The 19,385-nt window shown below is 42.9% G+C and overlaps 1 protein-coding gene across 4 annotated transcripts in view; it reads right to left on the bottom strand.

Annotated features, from left to right (window-relative positions):
- The window catches only part of pacs2 (phosphofurin acidic cluster sorting protein 2), a 338,514-nt gene extending 320,453 nt beyond the window's left edge, over positions 1-18,061 (bottom strand). For all 4 annotated transcript variants that reach the window (XM_038784039.1, XM_038784040.1, XM_038784041.1 and 1 more), the window contains exon 1: positions 17,817-18,061. In XM_038784039.1, the coding sequence (XP_038639967.1) occupies positions 17,817-17,932 (116 nt within the window). In that variant the 5' untranslated portion in view covers positions 17,933-18,061. The remainder of the gene's footprint in view (positions 1-17,816) is intronic.
- Between the last annotated feature and the right edge of the window lie 1,324 nt (positions 18,062-19,385).

Genomic DNA, 19,385 nt, shown 5'->3' with positions numbered 1-19,385 from the left:
CTGGAATTAAATTCCCTCTGCGCAATCCAGAACATATCCCCTATACTGCTTAAATTAGCTCTGAAATAAACAGATGGGAAGAGAAGGTTGCTTAACATATAAGCCAAGAATCATCTCATCAGAAGCAAAGTGCTAAATTTTCTCAGAACCTCGGAGGCAGCTTTGGAGGAGGTGGGAGGCATGAAAATTTCAAAGGAATCACGTCAGATCGGCCCCTGACTCTGTGCGTTCCCAGTGGGATGGCTACACAACCAGCAGCGGCAGCTAGTCAGTTGTGTCAGATCCTGATGGTGTCAGGTGCCTATCAATGCAGCAGAGGGAGCTTCACAGCAGGACGTTCAAAACATTGGAGGTCTTTTCTTAATTTGCTGGCAGTAAATCACAATGTAGGTCTCCCTGAGCAGTTGGCATACCAGAGACTTCATGACGACTGACATTCCTGCTAATGTTGTACCCTTTGTTGCTGGTCCTTCAGCAGCACCCACACTGTGAAGGACACCAGCAACTGTACTGCACAGACTTCCGGACTCTGAAACGAGGCCACCATTCCTAATTATCCCAGTTTTTTTCATCAATAATTTCCTGGAAGATCACTTCCTATTCCCACCACAGGCACTTGCAAATCCCAAACTTGACTGAGGCGGACTCAGTGTACACAATCCACCTGGAAAACTTTAGCCCACATTGTCTATTCTCTGTCCAACTGACATTGAAGGGTGGGCCACAGCAATGTTGGGTGTATTGAGTGGGAAGACAGGGTGGTTGGGTGAGGGAAGTCATGTGACGCAACCTCCAAGAATAGATCCAGAGTTGGCCATGGTAATGTGGAAAAATATTGGTATTGACTTAATTTACCAAAATAATCTGTTTCTCTGCTGTAACATCCCATAACATTCTGGCATAATACAGGGTAATGTAAACAATATAAGATGGAGTCTGACATGGCCTCCTGAGGCTATGCAATAGGATGTCATGTGCGAACTATGATTCTTCATACCATACTTTTCTGCTTCCACCTTAATGGGGGGGGGGGGGGGGGGGGGGGGGGGAGCAGAAAACACGGAGTTCTTTCTCCACAAGTTGCTCACTTCCTGCTCAACAACGAAGTGGAAGATTATCTGCACATCTTCAGGATAAGAAAATAATGTGTAGTGCAGTAGGGCAAAAAGGTGAAATTCTTTTTTAAAAAAATAACTGGGGGAGGTTTATAGGAACAAAGAATGCTTTCAGTGAACTGTATAAAGGATTGTTCTATTGATCACGTGGCTCCGTTGTATTCAGTAATACACTGCAGAAATAAAGTTTACTGAAAGAAAGTCAATGCTCCAGTTGTACTACAAAAATAGGCATTTGTGAAATCTTTAAGGGCTCTCAGACATGCACGCATGGATAATAAGCATAAAGGAGCACATATTAGCAGTTGTTGTTTTGAAACCAGAGAAATAATTTGTAGAATGGCAATTATTTGAATATTAATATTCACACTGATAGCAGCCTCTGCTTGGTGTATAGGTTCATGGTAGACTGTGTACAGAGCACTTCCAGAACATAACTCTTGCCAGAGCATATATTAATCCCTTACCCACTACAGTTTTCAGCCTTCTCATTAACAAATATTATAGACCATTCTCAATTACTAACTAATCCGGTCATAGAGATGAACGTATTACTATCACCTAAGTCAGAGATAATGAGCTCAAACCCCTCTAGAGAAAAATTGGTTTCCTTAGTATTATCTCAAAGTTGTTTGTTATGTACAAACTGGTTCCTGGCAAGTGACTACACTAGTGGTTAATTACCTGTAAAGCATTTGGAGACGATGTCCTTTAGCTGTGAAAGGTACAATAATAGAGGCAATTTATTTTCTTTCATAATTATTCTCCACAATATGTTTTCTATAGTCAATACAACAGGGAGGAAGTAAAAAATAATAAATAGCATGGAATAGTATCACGCACTTCCACAGACAGCAAACCAGAAAGTTAAACGCACTGATTAGGAACAGAATATTTATGACTCAGGAGGCCCTTTGGCCCATCATGTCTATGCCAGTCGAGAAAGAGCTAATCGGCCTAATTATACTCTCTAGCACTTGGTTCATAGCCCAGTAGGTGACAACACCTCAAATGCATATCCAAGTATGGTTTTTTTTTTTTAAAATGTGCTGAAAGATTCTGCCTCCTTCACTCTTTTGAGTCCCAAACTCCCACCACCCTGCCAGTTGATAAATCCATACTCCCTGTCTTTCTGATAATTATGTGGAGATGCCGGCGTTGGACTGGGGTGGGCACAACATAAGTCTTACAACACCAGGTTAAAGTCCAACAGGTTTGTTTCGAATCACTAGCTTTTGGAGTGCAGCTCATTCTTTAATTCAAGCAGAAGATTTTTTTTTAAATCAAGGGGCAATTTGGCGTGGCCAATTCACCTACCCTGAACAGCTTAGGGTTGTGGGGGTACGAACAATGATCCGGGGCTGAGATCGAATCCGGGCCCTCAGAGCCGTAATGCAGCAGTGCCATCCACTGTGCCACCATGACTCCCCCCTCCCCCAAAGCAGAAGAGATCACTGTGCTAGCCTGTGATAGATTAAACTGGAGTTGTGGACTGGCCAGCATCAGTGATGGAGATGGGCTGGGACTTGCATTGATTGATTTGGCTGTGGCCAATGAATTAGCCCAAAAGGCTGTTCTTTGGCCGGTAACAGGTGATGATTGGATCTCATGCCACTGAAATGGTTCAGAGACCCAAGGAAGTTTCAGTTTCGATTTTGGGAGCACAGAGGTTAAAGATCCAGCTCAATCCTCTCCAGAAAGCTGTTGCTAATCTTCTCCAGAAAGCCTGTGGATGTTGTGATCCTGGAGCTACAGGGGCCTGAAGACAAATCACAAACTGAAAGCAGGATTTGCTGAACCAAAGACTCTGCCCAGGAAAGGCACGAGTACAGTATTTTTTAAACTGCAGGAAAGACCAGTACGGGCTGCCATACAAAGACTTTGATCTGCAAGCTGACTATGAAGAAAGCAAGCTAAGAACAATCATCGGAGCAAAGGTTCTTTCCTCTTTCACTTATGTTTTTTCCACCTCTCTGTGTTTGTCTGTCTTATGGAGTGTGCGTAGAGGGTGGGAGGCAAGTTAAAGCAGCAGTTGGTCTTTATTAATAGTCAACCCACTGTATTTGCTGTGTATTTCATTACAGTTCTTGTTATACACAGTAATTGTGTTTAAACTTACAAACCTGGTGATTGTAATTATTGGACAGCCAGGGGCCAAAGACTACAGGTATTGTCAAAAGAATTATTAGCTAATTCACTTGAGTTGTGACTCCGGGACGAGTGGGGCTGGAATTGACCGCGCATTTGCCCAGGGTGTCATAACACTACCTTCTCAAGTGCAATCACATATTCGCGTAATGTGCTGATCAGGGTTGTACATAGTACTGTAGCTGTGCCATAATAAATGTGTTAGTTAGTTCTTGCATAACCTCCCTGTTCTTATACTCTACCTCTCACCTAATTAAGGAAATATCCTATATGCCTTCTTAACCACATTATCGTCCTTCATGGTTCTGTGGTCATGTCCTCAACAATGGACCCATGAGAAGCAGAGAATCACTAACAGGAACTTCTGGATTTCAACATTTAACTGCTCACATGCAAGCTTGAGATTTTTATTCTTTATTCACTGGGATATAGGCATCGCTGGCAAGGCCAACATTTATTGTCCAATCCCAACTTCCCTCTAGTAGGTGGTGCTTCTTGAATCACTACTGTTCTTGTGGTGTTGGTCCATCCACATTATGGTTAGGAAGGGTATTCCAGGTGCTAGAGAAAATAAAGAAACAACAAAATATTTTGAAATCAGAATGATGTGTAACTGGAGTGGAAACTAAGTGGCGATGTGTCCATGCACCCAACGTCCTTGATCTTCTAGATGATAGAGATTGTGGAAGATGCTATTGAAGGAGTCTTAGTGCACTGCGTCTTCGAGATGATACACACTACAGTCAGTGTGCACCAACGATGGAGGAGATTAATATTTGAAGATGCTGGATGGGGTGCCAATCAAGTGAGCTGTTTTTCCCTAAATGACATTGAATTTGAGTGTTGTTGGTGCTGCATTAATTCGAACAAGTGGGGAGAGAATCCAATCACACCCCTGACATGTGCCTGTAGATGGCAGAAAGGCATTGGGAGAAGCAAGGTGCCTAGTTATTAGCCAAAGAATTTCCAGCCACTAACCTGTTCCTGCAGCCACAGTACTTATGTGCTGATCCAGTTACATTTTTCTGGTCAATGGTAACTCCCAGCATGTTGATGGTGGGAACATCAGTGGTGGCAATGTCATTAAACATCAAGGGGAGCTGGTTAGGAAAGTTCCTGTCAGTTGCAGAGAAGTAATGACAGAATTCTGACAGCTTTGGCGTCATCACCACTGTAAATTCTGGGCCAAATCTTTAAAGTCAAGGTACAGAGAACCTTGATTTTTTTGCTGGCAAGAAGGCTAAAAATGGAGGCAAGTGCACAGTTGACAGCAGTGGAGGGGCAATGGTGTCTGGCATGCCAGAGGCAAGAGACATGGTTCCAGTCAAGTTCTTTTTCCTTGGATGGATAGCGAGTAGGGATTGTAAGAGATTAGAACATTGTAACAGATGACAAAAGGTTTTAAATTGTACTTTCTTCAGTAGTAAACTAATTCTAATCCAGTGGCATTTTACTCTGCCCAAATCAAAAATAGACTTATTTCCAAACCGCAATCAGACATCAAAAATGTCGGAGGGCAGACTGCCCAACAGAAATGCAATCAATAAGGATGCATTGGGTTGCCCCAGTGTAAACAACAAAAAACCTAAATGAAAAAGCACCTTTTTGTTTTTAAAAGACGCAACTAATTAAATAAATTAAACTAAAAGATCTGATCAAACTTATGTGTCAATATTATTCCAGACATTCATTACATGCTCTGTCTGTGTGATGCCACCAGTCACAAACTACCTCAAGCATTCCCAGCAAATACTGCTTGCTCCTTTCTCCTGGGTCACCTGGGCATGGACAGAGCCACAGAAGAGACAACCATCCCATGGCTGCTCCAACCTGAATGTATAATTACCAGCCCAGTAACAGACATACTGATTTGCCCATGCATCCCAGCAAGAAGCCTTTTGACTTCAGTTCCCACCTTAAATTCTTTGTGCGACTTTTAATTTATGCAATTACTCCATTGCTGCTTTCTTAGTTTTTCTAATTTTTCCTGAATTTAAATTTTAGCTCTTGTATTTGCAACACATGGATCTTTCAAATCACTTGCCATATCTTCTGAATCCTCAACTAAATCTTCCAATTTGCACTGCCCTCTATTCACTATCTTTTCAATGCTACCAGGGGTGGGTGTGGGGAATCATTCGAATTGTCAGCACATTGCTCAGTTGATATAAAAGTAACCCCAAGAATATTTATTTACAAAAACAGAAACTCACTTTATTCTTTTCTTAAGACTTTTTCAGCACAATGTCTAGACTATAAGCTCCCATGGTAAATTTGGTCAATTCACTTTCAAAACGTATTCTGTCTTTCAGACAATGCAGTAGCCTATAGTTCCTTTTGCTTGATCAGGAAAATGCAAAAAAAAAAAACCTTCAATTTTGAAGGCTACAAGCAGAATTTTCCCCCAAAAAATAGCAAAATGTCACTTTGGGTACAGAATCTGGTGCAATTCCTGCTGGCTGGACGGGACAAATCTGATCGTGAACTTCCCCACATTTAGTGCAATAAATAAGCCCCCACATGAATCACATAGAATTGGAGTTCCCAGGTGTCTGACCCACTCAAACAGGAGCTCAGCTGTGCATAGTTTGTTTTAAAGAGTTACAAAGCCAGAGCTCACAGTGTGGACAGAGGCAAACCCCTAATCCAGCTCCTTGCCTGCTCAAAAAAAAAAATTCAAATTCAATCCAATTCATGGTCCACACAAGAGAGACATACCAGATCCAGGCATGAGGCATGAACACCTGACCTCACGCTCATCTTAGCCAAAACCAGGGGAGCTCCTTCTGCACTCACTCTCAATCAAGCCAGGAGGATGGCAGCTCCACACTTCCTAGAGGTAGGTTGAAGAGGCTTCTGGGCGAAGTGGAGGCAAGGCATGGCACCCTGCCCCCAGAAGTGGGTCAAAGATCCAGAATCAGTGAGGCTGGGATTTAGTGGCAGCAGCAGACGGCACCAGCAGTCTGATATGGACCACCGTGTCAATCCCGCAAGAAGATAAGTGACCTAATTTGAGCTGCAAGGGTGAGTAACTACCCGTCTCCTCCTGACATCAGTCCCATCTGTCACAACTGGAATGTCAACATTAATTTCTTCCCTGACACTTCACGGCCTCCCAGCACCTTCTCAGCATCTTCCTCAAATCCCCTGGCACTCATCACAACCCCTTCCTGTTTAAGTGTGGTGCCCACATGTGCCACCCACAGTACCCCCTTCCCCCTGACCCACCAGGCTCACAAGCTCCTGTGTCCCTACAGGAGAAGATAGCCCATATTTAAAAAAGGAGGGGAGTTAACAGACAGGGGAATTCCCGGGTTCTGTTTCCTAACCCGCCCCCCATGAAGAAAGAGCAATGGAGTTCATGGGGAGGCACGGGAGAGCAGTGATAGTGACAGTGGGATGACTTCCCACTTGGATTTGGGGGGGGGGGGGGTATTCAAATGCAGGCTAATCAGCTTCTTGCCCTTTCTGGGTGAGATCTGGTTCGCTCCAGAAGGAAGGGCCTGGGAAGATCACAAATTATTTTGCACCCGGCACAAATCTCGTTTTGGCCTCACACCGACATAGTGGGATTTGTGCCGGGCGCAACGCGTCCAGAAAAATCATCCCCACATGTCAGTTCACTCAGTAAACTGCTTGATGTTCCTCACCCTACCAAAGCCTCCAATGACAGAATTAATTTGCTCTTTATGGTATCTTATTGGGCATGAATTTGTCCATTACATTTGTCTGTACAACCATCATTACTGCATTTCAAAAGTAATGTATTGGTCATGAAGCATTTTGGGTGTCCAGAGTCACAATAATAAAGTCAAGCTCTTTCTTTTGTGGGTGAAATACAAGGATCACAGTGACTGTTGGCAGCTGTTCAAGGACAATATTACAGCTGTTAGCAATATTAGAAATTCCGAAACACAATATTTCCACACTGTACAGCATTCCTACATAGTTTAATACTGTCAGTTAAGGAATGGAAACCAACAAGCCTATCTTCCAGTAATTTTACCATTTCAATGTGGACATTAAAATGGCAGAGCCTATATTGAACAATTCGGCCAAATGTCAAAAGTAGCTCTGTTAAGATGAACATCAACCCTCCATGTATTCAAGCTGATAGGAGCTGGAGGTACAATTGGAACAAATCTACAGTACAGACAGATTCACAATTCAATACAAGTAGGCAACCACACAAGGAGAGGTCAGAAGGATAGCTCACCTGAATATGAAAATGCTACATTGATGGAACGAAACATGTTCCTCAGAGCAGAGATTCTTGCAACTAGCCCAAGCCAATTTTAAAAACAAATCTGGGAAGGTATCAAGAAACGGCAGATGTCTCCTTTCCTCTCTTCCAATGTTCTTCCCTTCATTTTTAAAGGCACCAATTCTTGCCAGTTCCAGAAGCACTGGCCACCCTCCAGTACCTCTCCCAAGTAGTGGCAACAAGCAAATTAAGAGACAACACAGCCATACACAATCCTGCCCCTTCTTAATGTCAGTGGACAGTGATCTGGGGCTAATGTATGCCCAATATAGTATAGGTCTATAACCATCAGTCCTATTAAGATCAGCTAGCCAAGATGGAGATTGTTTATGGACCTTCCTGGAGTGCATGACTCAGTTTTACATTCAGCAATTCATGAGTCACTCAGGGAGCTGAAAATGTTCTCCTAATTAATCTCCTATGTTGTTGGCCATGGCTCCATTAGTAGTTTGTCTGAGTCTAAGAAACGCAAGCATGAAATCTAGGTTGACATTCCCAGAGCCATACTGAGTGAGCGTTGTACTGCCAGAATGTTCGATGAAATACGGTATTAATCTGTACCAGGTGAATGTAAAATATTCTATTGCACTACTCAAAAGGGGAACAAGAGAGCTCACTCTTGTGTCCTGGTCAATATTTATCCCTAAACTACCATCACTAAAACAGATAATCTGATCATTATCACCTTACTGTTAGTGTGTGATTTTGCTGCGCCTGCTGTGCTTCCCTAGATCATACCAGAAACTACACTTCAAAAGTACTTTATTGTTGTGGAACATTTTGAAGTTGTGAAAGGCTATATAAATGCAAGTTTTTTTTTACTGTAATAGTTTGTATTCTATTATGAATTCTCTATTCACTTTAACATCTTCAATACATACTCAATTTTCTGGGTCCAAAGCAGACAAATACAGCAAATTGAACTTGGTCAATGCTTGAACTTTAAATCACAAGAGTTTATCAAAAATCTGTTTCTATGAATCTAGGCCGTATGAATGTCGCAGACGCTGATGACCAAGATCTAAAGAGTGAAGTATCCTCAAGGCGATTTTGAAGCACCCAGTATGTTAAGGAAACAAGATTTAACACCAATTCAAAGAGCAAGTTCCCTCACAAAATTCAGAAATGAAACAAATACAGAAAGACTTCTGGAAAACGTAAAACAACCAGATAAACTGCTAAGAGTTCTGTGTTTCTGGATACTCTTCCCTTTATGGTACAGGTTTCAGTTATACCATTAGTACTAGCCATTAAAATTTCTTGGTAATCTTGCTAAACTCAAGACCAGATGTGACAAAAACAATCCTTTGATGAGACTGTCACTATGCCTCAATGCCTGGGAGCAGGGTACAGTAACTCTGGAACACAAAATTAACCTATCAACACTAACCTGAAATTTAACTGAATATATAAAAAACACAGATTAGCAACAAGTAATTTCACATTGTTCAACGATTATAAACCGTCTATTCGTCATTCTTATACAACTCTAATAACTCTTACACCGGGTAATGCATTCAGTTATCTTAAATTCCCAAAGCAACAAAAGGCTGGTTTGTTTACGTTAGATTAGGCAATCAAATATTCTATTCTAAGGCCCAAGTTCTAAACAACAACTCATTCGGCTAGGTAACACAGGAGTCAAGGTTCAAACAATAATCAATCTTTCCTACACAGGAGATCCGACATTTTCTGTTCTCACTTTTATTTTGAATCCCATATTTTTCTTTATAACTTTAACTTTTGCTTTGCATTCAAATGTGCAAAAGTATTAACACACCCTGAGTCTGAGCATTTTACACAGTTGCCTGTCATATGTGAAAAACTAATAACCAATGTGAAAAATACACAATCTCCCACTTTAACATCCGTGGTTAGCACTGCTGCCTCACAGTACCAGGGACGCGGATTCAATTCTAGTCTTGGGTCACTGTCTGTGGAGTTTGTACCTTCTCTCAGTGTCTGTATGGGTTTCCTCCCACAGTCCAAAGATATGCGGGTTAGGTGGATTGGCCATGATAAATTGCCCTCATGTTCAGGGATGTACAGGTTGGATTACAGGGATAGGGTGAGGTGGACGGGTGAGTGGACACTGGTAGAGTGCTCTTATGAAGGGTCGGTGCAGACCTGATGGGTTGAATAGCTTCCTTCTACATGTAGGGGTTTTATGAAATCACTGAGGCTCAGTTTGGGTTCTGCCATGGCCACTGGTTCCTGAACTCATTAAAACCTTAGTGCAAACATGGAACAAAAGAGCTGAAGTCAAGAGAGTCGAGAGTGACAGTCCTCGTGAGGACTAAGTGTGACAATAAAGAGTCCTGGAAAAACTAGAGTCATTGAGAATTGAGGAGGAAAACTCTCCACTGGCTGGAGTTTTACCTAACAAATGAAGATGGTCGGGATAGCACAAGTGGCTAGCACTGTGGCTTCACAGCGCCAGTGTCCCAGGTTCGATTCCCCGCTGGGTCACTGTCTGTGCGGAGTCTGCACGTTCTCCCCATGTCTGCGTGGGTTTCCTCCGGGTGCTCTGGTTTCCTCCCACAGTCCAAAGATGTGCAGGTTAGGTGGATTGGCCACGCTAAATTGCCCTTAGTGTCCAAAAAGGTGAGGAGGGGTTATTGGGTTATGGGGATGGGGTGGAAGTGAGGGCTTAAGTGGGTGGGTACAGACTCAATGGACCGAATGGCCTCCTTTTGCACTGTATGTTCTATGGTAGTGGTTGGTGGAGGTCTATCATCTCAGTCCCAGGAATGGCAGGCATTCCTCAGGGTAATGTCCTCAGCCAAACTATGATAAGACCTGAATAACACTCTGGCTTAGGAATAACTTTCTCACCATTCAAGTGCCAGATAATGCCAATCTCCAACAAAGGGGAATCTAACCATCCTGGGGTTTACCATTTTCCAGAAAATGAGCTGGATCAGTCACATAAATACTGTGCAACACTGTTGCTACAAAAGCAGATCGGAGGCTGAGAATTCTGCTGAGTGTAACTAGCTGATTTCCCCAAAGCCTGCCCACCATCTACAAGTCAGGAGTGTGATAGACTGCTTACTCTCCACTTGCCTGAATCAGTGCAGCTCCAACAACATTGAAGAAGCTTGACACCATCCAGCACAAAGCAGCCCACTTGATTGGTACCCCATCCACCACCTTAAATATTCACGCCCTCAACAGTAGCCGCAGTGTGTATCATCTACAAGATGCACTGCAGCACGCTTGGCGATGGGCACTGAAGTTCCCAACCCAGAGTTCAATCTGTACCCTTACAATCCTCAAGTGCTTCTTCCAATTGGTGCTCAACATCAAGATGGTATGCAGCACGGTGGCGCAGTGGGTTAGCCCTGTTGCCTCACGGCGTTGAGGTCCCAGGTTCGATCCCGGCTCTGGGTCACTGTCCGTGAGGAGTTTGCACATTCTCCCCGTGTTTGCATGGGTTTCACCCCCAGAACCCAAAGATGTGCAGGGTAGGTGGATTGGCCATGCTAAATTGCCCCTTAAATGGAAAAAAAAGAATTGGGTACACTAAATTTTAAAAATAAAAACATCGAGATGGTACATCAGGTGGGGGAGTGGGTAGGTGGTAATCAGCAGGAGGTTTCATTTCCCATATTTGACCTGAGGCTTTATGGAACTAGGAGTCAATGTTGAGGACTCCAAGGTCAACTCCCTCCTGACTGTATATCACTGTGCCGCACGAGATCTCTGGTGAGTCTGTCCTGCCAGTGGGATCTCACTGACTGTGAAGCGCTTTGGTAAGTCCTAATAATGAACAGACATTATAGAAATGTAAACTTTTATTTTACCAGTGCAAGATCCCATCCAGACATTGCTTGATATCTCTCATGGCATTCATCATTTCACAACAAACATCCCTACAGTGACTATTGGGATTTGCAACCAGCTCACATAATTTAAGAAAAAAATCTATCATATATGCAAATAGGATATCCTGTTTTAAAATGATGTGGCGAGTACATCGCCACATGATTGGGGGGAGTACATGATTGGGGTGAGTACAGTAAAGAAGTCTTACAACACCAGGTTAAAGTCCAACAGGTTTGTTTCAAACACGAGCTTTAGGAGCACTGCTCCTTCCTCAGGTGAATAGAGGGGTATGTCCTCTCCATTCACCCGAGGAAGGAGCAGTGCTCCAAAAGCTCGTGTTTGAAAGAAACCTGTTGGACTTTAACCTGGTGTTGTAAGACTTCTTACTGTTTTAAAATGTTATTGTTATAAAACCTTGCAATCAAGAAAGCTAGGAGCTGGTGTCTTTCAAAAAAGAAGTACATATATCTAAATGCATGCTTCTGCAGGTTTGTCAGCTTGGCCAAGTGGGGTGTGCCATGGAGCTCATCTTCCTATTAATTAAGCATGCATCTGAAACTAGGAGACAATAGGGCATTTGGGATTCAACCACTAATGTGACATCTGCACTAAAACCGCCCTTCTTACAACTTCCTGGGCCACAATATTCAGACAGGACAAAACTAGCAAACAAACAGGCAGTGTTATCTGTGCTTTAAATGCCAGTTTTCAGTGTTGAGCGGCCAAAAATCGCAATTTAGATTGCCATCATCTAAATAGCAGTCATTGGCTGAGGGGATAACTGCTCTTCACCACACAACATTAGCATTTTAGCAACAGCAGGCCATTCTGCCCCTCAAGGCTATTCCGTCACCATTCAATTAGATCATGACCGATCTGTGTCTTAATTTCAGTTGTCAGAAAAACATATCAAGGGATCATAGAATTCCTACAGTGCATGCAGCCATTTGGCCCATCGAGTCTGCACTGACCTTCTAAAAGAACACCCTAACCCAGACTCCTACCCTATCCGCACAACCCAACTAGCGCGCATACCTTTGAACACTAAAGGGGCAATTTAACATGGTCAGTCCACCTAACCTGCACATCTTTGGTCTGTGGGAGGAAACCAGAGCACCCAGAGGAAACCCACGCAGACAGGGGAGAATGTGCAAACTCCACACAGTCACCCAAGGCTGGAATTGAACCCAGGTCCCTGACGCTACGATACAGCACTAACACCTGTGCCAGATGTGGAACAACAGAAATCTATCAATCTCAGAGGCTCCATCAGTCCCAGCATTGTTTTTATAAAGACAAAAGTGCAACAACAGTGATAACAACTTGGATGAGCATAACACAACGTCTTGCCTGGGTACTGCAATAGCAATATACAGACTGCATAAATGTTATAAACTTTAATATAGTAAAGCATGGAGCAAATCGAAATATTTATAAAATTAGTTTAATGGTCATGTTTCTGGTTTACACTGCTTCAAATACATATCTTCAGAAGGACCGAAATGATCATTCACCAACACAAGAACACAAAAGAATCATATGCATGATATTTATTCCAGGAACATAATTAAATATTCACTGGTTTTGAATGTTTAACCTTCAAGTGACAAATTATAGTCTCATCCCCAAAATTTATAAACATGTGCATAATGTAACAGTAAAAAATCCAATTTGCAAAGGCTGATTAGATTCAACACTAATGTCCAGAGAATAATCACACTTTAACATTTATCTCAAGAATCTCCAGAGTTCGGTGCTTGAGCCAGTATTTTCTCTATGCTGCAATCTGTGTCTTATTCTCAATAAATGAGATTACTAACTTTTTGAGGTTGGATTGAAGCTGGAATTTTGTGTGTCTGTGGAACGTACTCCACGCTGCTCAATAATTCACTCTGAACAAAAGAAGAACGTAGCAGTGTAATTTCTATACATTCTTTCCTCTACAGTGGACGTGCAGGCACCACTCTAGTTTAAACTAGAAGAATTATGATGGAAAACAATGTGTGATATCCTTGGTTAAGTGGTGGTCCTATCTTGGGTTCCAGATTTGAACAAGTGGGCAGTACGGTAGCATAAGTGGATAGCACTGTGGCTTCACAGCGCCAGGGTCCCAGGTTCGATTCCCCGCGGGGTCACTGTCTGTGCAGAGTCTGCACATTCTCCCGTGTCTGAATGGGTTTTCTCTGGGTGCTCTGGTTTCCTCCCACAGTCCAAAGATGGGCAGGTTAGGTGGATTGGCCATGCTAAATTGCCCTCATGTCAAAAAAGGTTAGATAGGGTTATTGGGTTACGGGGATAGTGAAAGTGAGGGCTTAAGTGGGTCGGTGCAGACTCAATGGGCCGAATGGCCTCCTTCTGCACTGTATGTTCTATGTTCTAAGTAATCTAAGTTGACACTCCACTGCAGTACTGAAGTAATGCTGAATTGTTAAAAGTGCCATCTATAAACATCCACTGCCTGTTCAGGTGAAGCTATGAAGTTCACCAGGTGTTCTGTCATCATTCATCCCTCAACCAACAGCATTAAATACAGATTATTCATTCAGTTAACATATTTGATATTTGTCCGGTCTCGCTATGCACAAACTGGCAATAGCACTTGACTGTATATTAAAGAAAAAGTGAGGCTACATTTCCGGTCATTGACGGCAAATTGCCTTGGAATATCCAGAGTATGTGTATGGCACTATATAAATGCAAGTCATGTCTCAAATAGGAGATATTGTAAAATATCAAGACTTTTAATTAAAAACATTGACTCAAAAGTGTGAAAGCATCTGAAAAATGTGACTGCATTGGTGAATAATTGCTGGAACATTGAGAGTGGCAATTACAGCTCTGAGCATTACTAAATAACATAAATTGAGTTTTCCTGGTTTAGTTGCAAGTATGTTGTTAACAAAAACAAAGTTGGCCAAGTGTCAATTGTAATAAAAAAGCATCCCTCCTCCAAAATAATTCAAATTACATGGTAGCAAAGCAACAGACAAATCTAAGCTGTAATGCATTTATTCTGGACTAATGCATCTATAAAATTCAGTGCACGTGAAAACAGCAAGAACGAGAAATTTCTGACTAATTGGTGCAGTCAGACTGTACACCTAATGCCGGCCTGAACTTTCCAAGCACTTTCAAATTCAGTTGACTCAGTAAAATTGTCCAGTGAGTGACTGAACCAATGGACCCAGAAAGGTTTCTCCAATTTGATCCAAGTTAGCTGGTAACAACAGGAAAGGCGATTGGTCATCAATTAGCTTCAGCATGAAAAGGAGTGGTAGATGGAAGGTGTCAGGCTAGAATGATTTGATTTATTATTGTCACGTGTATTATTATACAGTGAAAAGCATTGGTTCTTGCATGCTGTACAAACAAGGCATACCGTACATGGGAAGGAAGGAGAGACTGAAGAATATAATGTTAGAGTTACAGTAAGGTAAAGAGAAAAGATCAACTTAATATGAGGTAGGTCCATTCAAAAGTCTGATGGCAGCAGAGAAGAAGCTGTTCTTGAGTCGGTTGGAACGTGACCTCAAACTTTAGTATCTTTTTCCTGGTGGAAGAAGGTAGAAGAGAGTATGTCCGGGATGCATGGGGTCCTTAATTATGTTGGTTGCCTTTCCGAGGCAGCGGGAATTGTAGACAGAGTCAATGGATGGGAGGCTGGTTTGCGTGATGGATTGGGCTACATTCACGACCTTTTGTAATTTCCTGCAATCTTGGGCAGAGCAGGATCCATACCAAGCTGAGCAGGATCCAAACCAAGCTTCGCTTACGCGATGTTGGAGAGGAATTTTTCCGATTAGCAGTAAGTGGGCATGTGCATGGCAGGTGCAGTATAATGTGAATAAATGGGAGGTTATCTGCTTTAGTAGCAAAAAGCAGGAGGCAGATTAACATCTGAACGGGTGTAAATTGAAAGAGGTGGATACTCAGCAAGACCTTGGTGTCCTCGTGCATCATTCACTGAAAGTAAGCGCAGCGGTACAGCAGGCAGTAAAGAAGGAAAATGGTATGTTGGCCAGCGAGAGGATTTAAGTATATGAATAGGGATGTGTTACTGCAATTGTATAGGGCATTGGTGAAGCCATACCTTGAGTATTGTGTGCCATTTTGGTGTCCTTATCTGAGGAAGGATGTTCAGCAAAGGTTTACCTGACTGATTCCTGCGATGGCAGGACTGTCATATGAGCGGAGACTAAATTGGTTGGGATTACAATCATTGGAGTTTAGAACAGTGAGAGGGGATTTCAGCCAAATTTACGAAATTCTAACAAGATTAGACATGGTAGATTCAGAAAGAATGTACCCGATGGTGGGGGAGCCAGAACTAGGGGTCATAGTTTGAGGATAAGGGGTAAACCTTTTAGGACTGAAGGGAGGAGAAATTTCTTCACCCAGAGAGAGTGATGAATTTGTGGAATTCACTACCACAGAAAGTAGTTGAGGCGAAAACATTGTGTAATTTCAAGAAGGAATTAAATGTGCTTTTGGAGAGACGGGATCAGGGTATTGAACTTGATGATCAGCCATGATCATAACGAATGGCGACGCAGGCTTGAAGGGCCGAGTGGTCTCCTCCTGCTTCTGTTTTCTATGTCTATGTATTTTTCCTCCCCTTACTAGTTCTTCTTTTGTCTCACCTGGGAGGTTACATAGCTGCAAGGGTGGGTGGGATGATGCTCCAGACATCTTAAAAAAGAATATGGGGGGGGGGGGGGGGGGGGGTCACAGATGTGTTAGGCAACACAAGACCAGCTGTTCTTTCATTTTCATACTTTCAAAATAGTTCAGTCTGGGTATTGATTGATATCTAATGAACCTTGTAAATGGGTACACCAAAATCGGATTTAGTTGCAAAGTCCCCAACACCCCCAATCACAAATAACCAACGGCCACTACAGCAAGATATCAGGAGCAATAAATGTTAGAACTATACTTCAGAAAGGAGCCAATGTCTTCATTAAAAAGGAGAAAAGATTACCAGCGAAAAATCAAGAAAATAACACTATTGCTTTCAATCCAGTCAGCAGATTCTTCAAATAGCAGTTACCTATAAACCCTAGTGCATTATATAGTACTGAACATCGTTTCTTACTAAGTTTATTTCCCTTCATGATAGAACATTTGCAGCAATAGGAATTCACTCCTACTCTCATTTTCCATATTGATGTATTGTATAGGCTACCATGCATACATACTGTGACAACTTACAGTCTTACAGTCAAACAAGGCACCTGATGTTCATGACACTCCAATGTAAACATGGAATTCTGCTTTAGCATAATTTTCAGCTGGTGAGAGCATCTAATGCACAAAAAGGCACTCGAGTTAAACAGTTATTGCTTCATAATATATTTAAAGGTTAATTATGTTGCCTTTGCCAATCCTGGCTGTCAATCACTCAAATCTGGTAAATTCATTATTCAATCACTTCTAAATTTATAAGAGAGGGCGGAGAAAATACCTAGCATCCAAAGCAATCAATTAGCATAGATTGTTCACATGATTTCCCTTCAGCACTGTCTGCTCTAATTCATTGTACATAGATTGTGATTTCCTTCCAAACTAGTCAGTAACATGTCAATTAGCACTTTTGCAAACAAAGCATTGCAGCATAATAATTAGAAATGCAAAAAATACATGTTACAAACAATACAAAATTAACAGAAAAGAAGTCACTCAAAATGCCAGTCAAAAACCTAAAAGACATGTCCATTGAAGAAAACATCATGCAGCAAAAACATTTGGATTGCAGTTACACTCCAAGTGCTTTAAAGATTGATCCTCTACAATGATTATCACACAACCGCACATCTGCAATGATCAGTTGAACACTGGGCTTATTTGTCTCCACCCCGTGTCATTTTTACAGTTAGCAGCACCAGTCTGTGGACATGCCCCAGTTTCAAATTCAATCTGTGCTGCATTAAGTCAACAGGCTCCCACTGGAAAACACACTCCTGAGAAAGCACTGCTGAATTCAAAGTTGCAACAAGATTGTTGAAGTTTTTAACCAATGTTTGAATGGGGTTGGACACCACATGCACACAGGTAAATCCAAACTGACACCTTAGTCAGTCTCTCTCCTAACCCATCTTTGCCACTGGCACCACTGCGGACCTGATCTGGAACGTGTCCCTCGGACAGCTCACCTCCCTTATTTCTGCCAGTCTTTTCCCAGCTCCCTGCCAACAAACCATGCCTTCTAACCTGTGCCACTCATTCCCCCCTCCTAATCCTACTTTCGCACACATTCCAGCTCTTCCCCATTCATGTGCCAACCTCCAACCTCGCCTCCCATCCACATACCAGCCCTGCTTCCAACCCGTGCCACACACTGCACCCTCCAGTCCTTGTACCCATCCCTTCCCCATCCCTGCCAGCCTTCCCCACCCATTGGCAGCTTTGATCCTGCAAGCTCTGTGTCAAGCCTTGCCCGGGACAAGCGCTCCGCTTCGTACCTGGGTATGCAGCTGGGCGAGGAGCCGTCTATCTCCCAGGTGGCGAAGAGGTTCATTGGGACGGGCTTGTTGAGGCCGGACGAGCCGGTGAAGCTGAGCCTGCCTTTCTCTGCCATGGCTGAAGTGTGTCAGTGACCGGTGCGCATGCTGTGGGGAGTACCGCTATCTGAGCACCTTCTCCCTCTCCGCAGCCGCTCAGCCTCCTCCACTGCGGCGCTGGGACAGCCCACCGGAAACGTGTCACTGGCTGCGCGCGCCACCAACAGCCCGGCACGCGCGCAGACGGCGCTGACGTCACCGGCTGCCTCGCGCCCAACTGTCTCACTCGGTTCGAAGCCGCGAGCGTGTTCAATCTCCACCCCTCCTTTTCTGGGTGCGTAACGCGTCCCACCGCCCTCAGCGGAAATACCCAAATGTCGGTTGGTCGCACACGCGAGCGAGAAAGTCAAGACCTCTCTCCAGGGGCTTCAGGGACACCATCCTGGCTGAAAGTCGCGGTGCAAGTCTGAATGAGGGACTGCCGCACTGTCGGGGGTGCGCTCGTTTGGGTAAAATGTCAGAACTAAGAAGCACTGGCCGGCTAAGGGGTGGTGCAAATGATCTCACTCAGAAAAGACCACCAAGAGGGGTTCTTCCAGTGTCTTACTCAAAATCTATCCCTCGACCAACATCACTTGAGGCAGATCATCTGGTTGTTGTGACATTGCTCATTGTGGGACGTTGCTGTGTGTAATTTGGATGCATGTTTCTAACATTTCAACATTATCTAATTACTTTAGTAACTCCTTGGAATGTCCTAAATTTATGAAAAGTGCTATTTGAATGAAAGGTTTCTTTTCAGAACTGAATTGTGTCAAGAAAGTCTTCCTAATTTGGTGATTGTAGGTGAATCAGACAAGCGTCCAGAAATCATTAAAAAGCCAAGAGTCAGCAATAAACAGGTTAGCTTGAGCAAATTGATTGGTGCTGGGTAGGACTGTTAAGTGAAATTTCTGAAGAAGTGTTAAGATTTTTAAAGGCATAATGCTGAGCATGCTGTGCAAATTGTTACGGTTTAGTGAGCACTGATCAAATGTGACTTGACTCATAAAGGATTAACACATGAATCAAAAGTAAAATCATAAGGGGAGAAAAGATTATGCAATTCCTGCAGTGAGTAAAATGAGAATCCGTTGGGATGAATATAGGCACATATAATTAGATTTAAATAAATTACAAAAGTCAGTTAAAGGAACAAAGCGATACAGGGAAAAGCATAGATACCAAACATAATTCAAAAACTATTTCAACATTATCTTTAACAGTAGGGTGAGGAGAAAGAGAAGCTGAACATCCTAAAAGAAGCCACCAGTTAAAACTCGATCAACATAATTTGTTATACTAAATTATTACTTCAAGTATTCACCAGGGAAGGCATGAGCCACCTGCCCTCTAACACAACATTCCAAGAACAATTCAATATTCCGATATAAATAGACAGAGAAGGGATAAAAGGTTTATTCTCTGATTGGCAGTATGTGATAGGTGGAGTTCCCCAGTGATTGTGCTGGTGCCACAGCTTTTCACCAT

Source organism: Scyliorhinus canicula, chromosome 2 (assembly GCF_902713615.1).
Source record: "Scyliorhinus canicula chromosome 2, sScyCan1.1, whole genome shotgun sequence".
NCBI classification, from domain to species: domain Eukaryota; kingdom Metazoa; phylum Chordata; class Chondrichthyes; order Carcharhiniformes; family Scyliorhinidae; genus Scyliorhinus; species Scyliorhinus canicula.
This window is presented reverse-complemented; position numbering and strand designations above follow the sequence as displayed.